Here is an 11,756-nt window from a genome sequence, read left to right as displayed (position 1 = left end):
GTGACAGCTGCCACTTTTGGCAACTAGCAAAATAACTAGCAAAATAATTAGCAATGAAATATCCCTCTCTCTGCATTCAGGAAAGTTTCTTTTATGTCTTCTACATATTTTGGAACACCAGCCTATTTTACTTAGGATTAATTGTTCCATTGAATAAACTTCCTTAAATTCCCAGAACTACTTTAATATATATTTTATGTTACTAATTAAAAACAAATCACTGGAATTATAATAACCATTCTATCTCAACAGTATTTTAAGAAGTTTGGAAGTGCAAGAATGAGTTGGCTAGAATCATGTGATCTATTAAACAACACTGTGCTGTACTTGATTTTGGCTGAGCATATGAATGACCCAGCATAGCACATGCATCAGGTACTAGTTTGTTTTAGCTGTATATTAGTTGGAAACACTTATCTATGGTACCAATACTTATGGCCAGATGTTGTCTGCAAAAGAAGACTTACTTTCCAATTTCTTAACTTATTTGTATTTTATTTTTAGAGTACCACACCAGTTTTTAATCTATCCACAAATGATTAATGCAAATGATAGCAAATCAAACTGAACTTCTTAAACCAACCATGCTTATTTTACCACTTTACAAAACAAAATTTTACTTCAACATTCCCATTTAGGGAGTGTTAAAGACTGTATCTTGAAATTTACACATAAAACAAACTACAACCAGGTTTAATGTTTTATAGAAACATAGGGATTGTCTTTGTCTTTATTCAATCGTTTTGGTTAAAATGAATAGAAAATAATAGAAAAACATTTGAAACAATTGTTTTGTTTGTTTGAATTAAAAATTGGTTTCTGTTAAAAAAAAATCTTCAAAGAGCAATTCTTAGCCTTTGCATTTATGTGGATTTGCTATATCATTATCGGGTTTTCAGGATTGAATAAGCCAGTGAAGACCGCATGATGGCTGTGGACATCACAGAAAATGTGAAATCTTTAAATTATTTTTTTTAGAGAAGTATAGTTACTAATCTCATAATCATTAAATCACACAGAATTTTGGTATTCTTAGTTGAAATATTGCAAGGTTTGGGGCAAGTATGCTCAAACCACATGTGATTTCAAACAAGAATGCAATATTGTGAGATTTTTGATACCCAGACTAAGAACAATCTTTGTACACCACCAGTGATTGTCAGGCCCCATTTGGGAACCATTTCATGTGAAAAATATTTCTGTGCATAGTCAAAGGCCAACATAGACTTCAAGTAACTATTTGAAAAAATTACCATATATTATTATATACAATCATAATAACCATGACTTAGGTATAAACACAAGGTAGATCTGTCGCTAAATCTCTTGATGTACACTAAGCAAAGAGATTTTTTCAAAAGTAGTTATTGAATAACAAGAGCCATGATGGCAGAGCAGACTAAAGTGCTGTTAACTAGCACCAGCTGCCTGCAATTACTGCAAGTTCAAATCTCACCAGGCTCAAGGTTGACTCAGCCTTCCATCCTTTCAAGGTAGGTAAAATGAGGACCCGGATTGTGGGGGCAATAAGCTGACTTTGTATAAAAAAGAACACCGCTGGGGGGGGAGGGCGAAAGCCCTACTAAGCAGGTATATACAAAAGTATGAAGGCTATTGCTTAACGCATTGTAAGCCGCCCTGAGTCTCCGGAAAAGGGCGGCATATAAATCGAACCAATAAATAAATAAATGGGAGATGTCCTACACTATGTGAGCAAGCTTGTGGTTATCCTACTTTTCTACACACAGCCATGCTTTTTCCAAATTGGCCCTGGAAATATGTTCCACTACTGATGCCCATTCATTCCACTAACCAGACAAAACCCCTTGCAGTATTTCTAGACTAAATATCTTTTCATAAAATACATTTTTTATATTTGTCTCAAGTTTTTAATGATTTTAAAAAATAAACCAAGTATAATCTTCAAGTTTGAAAGTGTTTTATGTCTGGTCTAATTTATTCCTGTTCTTGTATTTTTTAAAACATTTTCCACTGTTAATGCTTGATATTTATTTCCTGGCATTGTATGCTGTTAACTCCATTCTTTGGTTAATCTCTTAATCCAGTTGTAGATGATGAGTGGAAATCATAACCAGAACCTTAACCGTATGGAACCTTTATGTTTATTTACAATTCAGAATTAAAGCTACCACGTTGTCTACTAGTTAGACATTAAAGTTGCTCCATCAACTGTCTTTCTGCAACACTTTTGACACTGAACTTCCAAAGCTGGTATAAAGATGTTCTGCTCTGCAAGATGGATATGAACTAGGGCTCTGCGTGCTTCAAAAATTATTCTGAAAAAGTGCTTCATGATATTTGGGGTGGGAGCACAGCCCTTCTTTAAAGCAATAGGATCTATTTGTGGTGAGGAAATCAGAAGGAATGTCATGCTATCTTTTGATTTTCCAGCTCAGTTGCAAAGTATTCCAACCCTCAGTGTATGTATTTGAAATTCTGGAAGAAAATGACACATTGCGTACTTTTAGCAATGAATAAATTAAATATGAAGTATTTTATTTGAAAGTAGGCTTATGAGGCCATTTAACATGTTTCATGTTTAAAAATTAGGAAATAGCATTCATTTTATTTCAGGACCTGCTGAATATAATTCTCTGATTGAATTCCATGGCGTTTTGTTAAATATTCGTGTTTTGATACAATTTTTGAGCCCAGGTATTCATCATTTTCTCCTTTTGTTGCTCATCACAATATTTCTCAACTCACCCCTTATATGATTTTAACCATTTCATAAATGTAGACAAAGTATTTATTTAAAACTTAGCTATATGTAATATTTATTATTAATCCACAGGATATTTTGATTGCTACATAAAACTCATTATTTCACCTTTACAAATTGTAAAAAAGAGAAAAAGAGAGGAAGAGAGGGAGAAAATGAAAAAAGAAATGTGCCACAAAGATGTGATAGCTGCTGACAACCAAACACTAAATTGTAAAATTATAAATTTGCTGTAGAAAAGATAAAAAACTTGAAACAATTATATTCACTTTAGAATTTTACTTTGAATAAAATATTCCACTGTATAAAAAAATAAAAAAGCTTACTCTGGTTAGAATTAGGGAAAAATTTCTTTAAAACCTAGGAATTTGCATAATATATCTGTAATATATTTTCTTCTATTGTACCACACAGATTTCAAGCATAGCAGATTAGACACAAATAAGACAAGCACTCTTCAAAACAATCTGTGAAATGTACATGGGAAGTTTTACCTTCCTTTTTAATTCATATTTCCAGATTCCAAGGCTACATATGTCAGAAAAGCCCTCAGAGAGATCAAACCTGGAGCTTTAAATGTGCCATTAATTAATAAAAGGCCTTTTTTGCAAGTGCTATTTTTTTAATAAGGTGCGGAAGCAGACTGCAATATTGCTAGTGCTGCATTATGTACATATTAACAATAGATTCTGCAGAAAAAAATATCCAGCGAGTTCACATTTTCTCTTTCCTTCCAAAAGTTTGGAGTTCATCATGATGGCTGCAAGAAATGAAGTGCTTCTGTTGGGAGGGACTGTTGGGAGGGATGCTTGAGGAAGCTTGGCAATACACTTCTAGGTGAACCTCCATTCCCTGGGCTGTAATCTTGGAACTCCAACATTCTGATGATCGGAGTCCTGAGTTTAAGATGCTCCAATGATGGAGTTGATACACAGTCATATCCTGTACTATCCAGGTTTTCCTTAAATTTGTAGAGCTCCCACTAGGTATGCCCCTCAAAGCCATAAAATAGCATCTGCCAGGAACATATCAGTGAATGGCTTAGCTGCTCTTGAGTCTTGACTGAGTGATATCTGAGGTTTTCTTGATGACACTTGCCCGGTTTTCATGATCTGGAGGCCTGCTAGTATAGCTGGTAGAAGCGGAGCAAACTATTTGTTGGAGAGGGTGATCTGTAAAAGAAGGCCATGAGCTGCTATAAGGCAAAGGGCAGCTTTCTTCTTTGATGGTCACCTGGAGGTCAGGTTGGTTAGAAGTCACAAAGGTGGCCATACTAGGAAGTGGGTAAGGTGGATTCCTTGTGCCCAAATTGCTGTAATATTGCTTCCCACCGATGTTTTTCTTTTGCCACTGAAGTTGACTCTGAAGAGAAGAATTGATCAAGTTACTTATTTTGTTAACTCCAATAGAGTATTTTTATTTATTTACTTACTTACTTACTTACTTACTTATTGTATTTTTATTTTTATTTGTTTTTGTATTTGTATCCTGCGCTGCTTCTGGTGGTCTTCCCTCATTTTAACTGCAGAACAACAATCCTGTGAGTTACTCTAGTCCAAAGTCATCCAGACAACTGTTTGATCAACTGGGGACTTGAAACGTGGTCCCTAGTCAAAAATCCAGTACCCAAGATAGTATACAGGTAGTACTTACCAACCATTTGTTCAGCAACCATTCAAACTTAACAACAGTGCTGAAAAAGAGGATTTATAACTAGTTCTCAAAGCTATGAATGTCATAGCCTCTCTTTGGTCATAAAATCACAGTTCAGGTAGTTGGCAACCAGCACACTTTTTATGACAGTTGTAATGTCCCACAATCACATGGTTTCCATTTGCAAACCTTCGCAGTCAGCTTCCGACAAGCTAAGTTACTGGGAAGCTGGCAGGAAATTGCAAGCTGCAGTTGTGCGATATCATGCTTAACGACCAGAACTAGAAATAATGTTGTTAAACTGGCATGGTCACATGACATTTTGCTTGCAAATGTGCTGCTTAGCAACAGAGTTGTTGATCCTGATTGTGGTCAGTAAGGGATGATTACCTGTATTACACTGACACATTAAAAAAAAATCTAATATTGCTCATGTTATCTGTTGTATAAAAGAGCAAACATGCTGACAAGGACAGAATTCTTGCAGTGGTGTGTGAAACACAAGGTAGACTTTTCTTGCCTCAATTGTGCACCTTGTTGCAACAAGTTCAGTTTGTGCCATACAGATTTTGTATGCTTGTGTGCAAAGAAAAGGGCTGTACAGGCATTTTTCCTCAATGCATAAGCTAATGGAAGGACCAATTGGATATATTTACTGACCCTACTCCCAACGCTGACATCTGATCTCCATGCCTTTAGGAAAAACTCTGCATGTGCGTACAGGGGCACTCAAGAGTTCCAAGCGTTCAAGATGCCCAATTAAGTAGGTACCCTGTTCAGACTTTCTATCAAACACCAGAATAAAGCTTTTATACAAATCAGCATCACAGCTGATTAATGAAGAAGTATGTGCAGGGAGTTCTCAACAACCACAATTGAAACCTGAATTTCCATTGTTAAGTAATGCAGTTGTTAAGTGCCCAATTTTATGATCTTTCTTTTGCCATGAATGTTAAGCGAATCTCTATAACTGTTCAATGAATCATGCGGTCGTTAAACGAATTCAGCTTTCCTCCACTGACTCTGCTGGTTGGAAGCCTTCTGGGAAGGTCACAAACGGCAATCAAATAACCTTGGGATACTGCAACTGGTGTAACTACATGCCGGTTGCCAAGTGCTCAAATTTTGATCACATGACCCTTGGGATGCTGTTGTGAGTCACTTTTTTCAGTACCACTGTAACTTTGAACGTTTGCTAAACAAGTGGTTGTAAGCCAAGGACTTGCTATAGAAAATTTAAGTGTCAGGTCTCTTCAAATTCAAGTCTGTTCCCATCTTATATCAAATATAGCAAAACAAATGTTACCAGCCAGGAAAAAACACCCACCAAGGGCAAAGTGAAACTTTCCCCATTTGTAGCTGAAATTATTTCTCTACATCTTGGAGAAGTTGCAGATTTCAACCTACCATGTAGTTCTATCGCATACCTCCTAGTTTACCCTTTTCTCATTAAGTTCAGCAGAAAGCAAGAATGCTCAGCTTTGGCCCAGCTTTACAGAAAAGAGAAATGATCATTCGAAAAGCAGACAGAGATTTTTTAAAAATAAAAAATAAAGAGGAAAAACTACAATGAAGAAAAAAAAAAGAATGATTTGTTTCCTGATTGTTTCTCATGCAACTCGTGAATAAGACTGGATAGAAATATTATTCATCTCCCAGGTACAATGTAAAAAGCTTTCCAGCATGGTTAGGAGAACTTCCTGCCATTGTGTTCAAGCACATGTGAACTCAGGAAATCCAAAGACACAGCTTCTGACTAAGATATAACAAAAAAGTTTATATTAAAGTATCCTCCCACTGTAGCTTTGTATATGTAAAAGATAATAGGCACTAAAACTTAATGAAACCCAAACTAGATGTTTAACTTTTCCATTAAGATTTTGTTGCTCAGTGAGTAGGAGGCCATAACTTTATCCTGGGGGTTGATTTCAATTGCAATAAAATCATGGCTGCAAAGAATGAGAAGAAGCAAATTGAAATGGAAAATATATATTACATCAAAATAGATCACTCAAACCATTAATTATTAGGGTTGCCTAAAGTATTTAAAGGACATGCTTTGCAACTGTGAAAACGACGGGATCCTTTGGAAGGCTCACAGGGCTGTTTCCAAAGCTATTTCACGTTTGTCCTTCCACAGACAACTGGATCACCAGGGAAAGGCAGCAGCTATTGTGTATGCATCCATCCATACAATACCACTCCTTGAAATGTCAAAATAGCTGCAACATCTGGAAACTTTATATTTTTACATTTTATTGGGAGATGACTTATTTGCCCCTTTGCACTTTGCAAACCACTGCTAGCCCCTATAAGAATTGTTCCTTCTGTAGTCATTCACCAGGTTCAATGCCTGATATATTCAATGGCTAAAACTGCACTATAAATGAAAATGCAAAAAATAGAAAAAGAATTGGCCTAGCTTTTTGTGTGTTGCATTTGGTACAAGAAGTCCTATGATGGGGGGGGAAAAGTCATGCAGCATCTGCCCACTAATGCTGAAATATCAGTCCCAGGTCTACCCATCTGGCCTGGAAAATGGTTTCCTGGTTCTGAGCTAGATTCCTTTAGCTACTTCAGCCTAATCTACAACTGGGCAAGTAAGTATTCAGATGGGCTTGGAATAATTCTTTGTGACGTGCATAGTACTGAACATGACCAAACCGGGTCATGCTGTAATTCCCCTACAAGTTGCTAAATCTCACATCCCTTTCAGAAAAATCTGGATAGCTCTGCAGACTAAAGCACTGTAATTTAACACCAGCTGTCTGCAATTAAAGTAAGTTCGAATCTTGCCAGGCTCAAGGTTGACTCAGCCTTCCATCCTTTCTAAGGTAGGTAAATTGAGGACCCAGTTTGTGGGGGCAATAAACTGACTTTGTATAAAATATACAAAAGTATGAAGGCTATTGCTTAACGCACTGTAAGCCGCCCTGAATCTCCGGAGAAGGGTGGCATATAAATCAAATTAAAAAAAAAAAGTCACTGTAGCCAAAGCTACAGTGTTCAAGGGATGTTCTCGCTGGGTTCACATGTTGTGCTAAGCCAGGTTGCTTAATCAAGACTTGATGAGTCAATCAAAATTGGCTGACCTCCCAACATACAAAGCCAAAACAAAGCAGATCACACTATGGTTTAGCTTGATGTGTAAACCTGTACTTTGCCTGCTGATCTGGAAATTAAACTTAACTATGAATGGTATTTTAAAGTTCAGCAGCAGAAGCTTTAAAAAAACTCTGCCCAAAGCAGCCAAGGCTGTTATTTAATATACTTGTTGTATCTCTACTGGACCTGCCATGATCCTTCAGTAGTCATAGCATTCCAGAAGCTAAAACATCATTTCCAACCTGATCCTTCTAGATCTATTGGAATACAACGTCCAGTCCATTGGTGTCTAAAAACTGGCTGTAATGATGAAGAGTTGCTTTTAATATATCTAAAGAACAACGGGCTGAAAAAAAGTCATATTCCTTTTTTGCTTCTGTTCCCTTGGCTGCTGCTTATATATCAAGTATTTGAGTTTTAATTTTTTGCTTGTTTTATATGTTTAATGCCTGTATATACTTTTTGTATTTTACAAGCTATTCATATTTTGTGGACAAGAAAACCTGGCTACAAAATTCCTAACCATCATACTTTATATATGGGTCAGTGGGAAGAAGGGGGAAATTATTTTGTCAATACTGTGGCTTAATAGGGACCATATTTGCTCTTTGGTGCACAGGTCGCAGCAGGAGGGGAAGGGAAAATACTGGCCATTTTATTATAGATAGTTTCAAATTGCTCTTGTTAAGATGCTTAAACCTATTCCTGTAATATTTACATAGTAATCTCATCAGAAACAATAATATCTTAGAAGTTCAGTCATGACTTCTGGATTGATTTCAGCTGATTGGGTCAGCCATCACACTCTGGGCTTCTCCTTTAACAGGGCCAAGCTGTTTGAAGGAGACCGTCTTTAATGGCTGCCTTCAGGATCCCTTTCGCCATTGTGACTGCTGAGGAAAAAGGAAAAACTCCTCCTTCTGGAAAGCCCAAGTAGTTCCTAGTTTTCATCCTTTTGGAAAATGGGAAGATTTTTTATGAAGAGTTTTGATTATTCTATTACAGGTAATCCTCGACTTATGACAATTGAGCCCAAAATTTCTGTTGATAAGCAAGTTAGTTGTTAAGTGAATTTTTGCCCCATTTAACAATTTTTCTTGCCACAGTTGTTAATAATATGGTTGTTAAGTGAATCTGGCTTCCCCACTGACTTTACTTATCAGAAGGTCACAAAAGGTGATCACATGACCTCAGGACACTGCAACTCTCTTAAATATGAGTCAGTTGTCAAGCATCTGAATTTTAATCACGTGCCCACAAGGATGCTGCAACAGTCGTGTGAAAATGGTCATAAGTCACTTTTTTCACTGTTGTTATAACTTCAAATGGTTACTAAATGAACTGTTGTAAGTCAGCGACTACTTGCATTTGTCATTTCTTAATGGTACAATAAGACATAAGACATCTTGCAAACCTTTATAAAGAACAGAGAGGATATTGACTTCTAAACATCAATAAACCAAACAAAACTCCTAAAAGCAATGAAGAAAAGCCTATTTGTAATATTAAAAAGAAAACCTGGAAATGTTTTACTTACTTGTGCATTTTCTTCGTCACTCGGGATGCTATTTGTTGTTTCACTTTCTGCTGGACAAAGCAGGGATAAAAATAGGAATTCTTCAGAAGTATGAATAGCCAATATAAACAGAAATTCATTATACTTATTTTGTTTTAACCTTCATCAGCCACATCTTCTCATATCCAAGAAATGATTCTATATCAGTCTAGTAAGATTTATGTAAAACCAGTTAGTTCATATTAGCCACTGGAACAGAGGGCAAAAGTAATCTAAAATGAGTAGCCATGAATTTCTTTTTTTAAAAAAGATATAGAATTGTTTGTATCTGAGGGCCAAAGGCAAACACTACTACTATGTGTAAACTTGCTTTAGGGTCAAGAGGTTACTCTCAACTATTCCTGCATTTGCAGCCATGATTGTTCATAGAGACTCTGCCCATTACATCATCTACAAGTAAAGTTTTAGTTCCATGCCCAAGAAACAATAAAACTCATTTTGCTTGATAATGTTTATCTAGACTTCCAGATTTAAGGCTGCTTTTTTCAACTAAAGATACATAGATATCCTAGTAAACTGTGTTTTACCAGAACATTATTGGTCTTTGGTTGTATTATGATATAACTGACAGATGAAATGCATGACAAGATTTTATGCATAATAGCAGATCAAGGTTAAATCACTGGTAAACCAGCTGCATTACATACGGTAGGTCCCAGACTGAATCTTAGATTTCACATAGGAAAATACAAAAAAGACCCTGATCTGAATTCCTGGAGTCCATATAAATGACAATGATTTCCATTTTTAAAGACAGATTAAATTATATATAAAAATGAAAAGAAGATTAAATGCTCTTCAAATTAGCTATTGTCTTTTAAGAAACCAACATTTTATTGCTTGAGTTTTATTCAATTTAATTTTAAGTACTTTTAAGGAACATTCAATTTTAGTGCCGATATTTGATTTCACTACAGTTTTCTTTCTTAGAAGAAAATTGTTTATATTGATTACAATGAGTTTCCCAGAGAATCAGTAAAATCTCTTCCAACTAACCTAAGCAGAAAAGGAAATATCTGTTAAAAAATTCTAGTATTACAAAGCTACTGACCTGCATAGGAAGAGACAGGAGAAATTTGTAGTGGATATAGTTGACTCATGCAGCTGGGCTGGTCATCACATTCTGTTGTTACCTCTACTACTTGGCAAACGTCTGGAGGATTGGGAACTATCATGTGATCCTCAGAATCAACCTCAAAGTGTGATTCTCCTACAACTGGATATGATGGCAAATTATAATAATGGTGATTACATGCAGTCATATGAACAAATAGCATATTTTTAGTGATTCTGAATGCACTATGGTTTATCATATTTTCATACCATAAAATTAGGAAACGTCAGAGAATCTAGTTTACATTTACATTTAGTTTACATTTTCTCTATGCCAGCTCCAAGGTAGATGTACAGCATGTGTTCGAGGAAGACTGGATTTTATGGATCTAGTCATATTTACAGTACTCCTTGGATCATTTTTCTAATACCTCATTTGGAAATTATCAAATTAGAAAGAAAAGGTTTTGGAAGCCCCAAGGGAAGGAAGAAAGATTTCCAAAGTGAGAATTTTCCCACTCAGGTCAGAGTTCTCTATTCAGCTTGGGCGAAAAAATTCTGAAAATCTTATGTTCAGGGTTGCCCATTCAGAGCCTGCTGATCTGCAGCCTTATTTGTGCTCAGAAAGATACAGTGGAACTTAGGGGCACTCATAACTAACTAACTCTGATGGTTTTAATGGGCCTGCTCTAAATAGGACTAAATCTGTAGATAAATAACTGCTAGATAAAGAGTTAAATTTCTTCTTTCACTTCTACCATTTCCCAGGAGTTTTGTTCAAGATTCCTAACTAAACCAGGACCTAATTATTCTGTTGCTATGATACATCTGATATATTACTGTTCAGTATGAAAACTGAAAAGCCAAAATTCTTGCTCTAGAAGTTTGCCACACAAGGAAAAGAATGTACTGGTCTACTGGAGCTGCTTACCTACAATGTTTATTGTACTGTCGACTTCAGTTTTTATTGTCGAAGACAAGCAGTAATTAGAAAATTCTGGACTTGTTCCATTACTCAGCTGATAAGAGCACTCCTCTGGTTCTTGCTAGAAAGAAAGCAATGGAAAAATGATGCATTGGTAGGCACTCAAAAATATATGTCATCTCCTGATTGATCATCCGCTAAACCTATCCCATACCATTTCTTTGGCATTCTGCGGGCCAAGTTGAAGCAGACTAGTGTCTCATGCTGTCCAATCTCAGAACTGAAACACCATCCATTTTATTCATAAAAATAGTCTGCATTCAGAACAGCAATGCACAGAGTTTATTCTGAGGCCTTCTAAGAAATATGCTTTACATTAAGAAATTAACCTAGGTATCACCATCTCCAACAACTCTTCTTATTAAATATTTATCACACTCTTCAAAATAAACTCAAGTGGTTCTAACTAAAATGCATGATCTTAGCAAATTTCTACTTCCTGCAAAATCAAATCCATAAAACTTAAATTAGGCACTCTTGGGCATCAACCTCAGTGCAAAAACACCTGGGTCTGGCACCCACAAAATGTCCTTTGATAGTAGTATATGTTCTTTGTTCACAAGACTCTTCCAATCCCAGGAAGTGAGAAATGCAACATGGAGAAGGAAATCCCCTTTCTTAATCAATTTCTGATCATATAT

General features: G+C 36.1%; 1 protein-coding gene across 3 annotated transcripts in view; it reads right to left on the bottom strand.

Annotated features, from left to right (window-relative positions):
• Nucleotides 1-2,769: 2,769 nt before the first annotated feature.
• IRF2 (interferon regulatory factor 2) overlaps nt 2,770-11,756 on the bottom strand; it is a 34,769-nt gene continuing 25,782 nt past the window's right edge. For 2 of the 3 annotated variants that reach the window (XM_034401433.3, XM_087874679.1), the window contains exons 6-9: nt 11,062-11,176; nt 10,129-10,293; nt 9,039-9,085; nt 2,770-4,105 (exon numbers count right to left, since the gene is read on the bottom strand). In XM_034401433.3, the coding sequence (XP_034257324.1) occupies nt 3,785-4,105; nt 9,039-9,085; nt 10,129-10,293; nt 11,062-11,176 (648 nt within the window). In that variant the 3' untranslated portion in view covers nt 2,770-3,784. Of the gene's footprint in view, nt 4,106-9,038; nt 9,089-10,128; nt 10,294-11,061; nt 11,177-11,756 lie in introns of all 3 variants that reach the window. The other variant, XM_034401431.3, reaches the window with a different exon arrangement.

This window comes from Pantherophis guttatus, chromosome 8 (assembly GCF_059756535.1).
Source record: "Pantherophis guttatus breed Tessera chromosome 8, ASM5975653v1, whole genome shotgun sequence".
Taxonomy (NCBI): domain Eukaryota; kingdom Metazoa; phylum Chordata; class Lepidosauria; order Squamata; family Colubridae; genus Pantherophis; species Pantherophis guttatus.
Note: the sequence above shows the minus strand (reverse complement) of the source record. Positions and strands in the feature narration are given on the sequence as shown.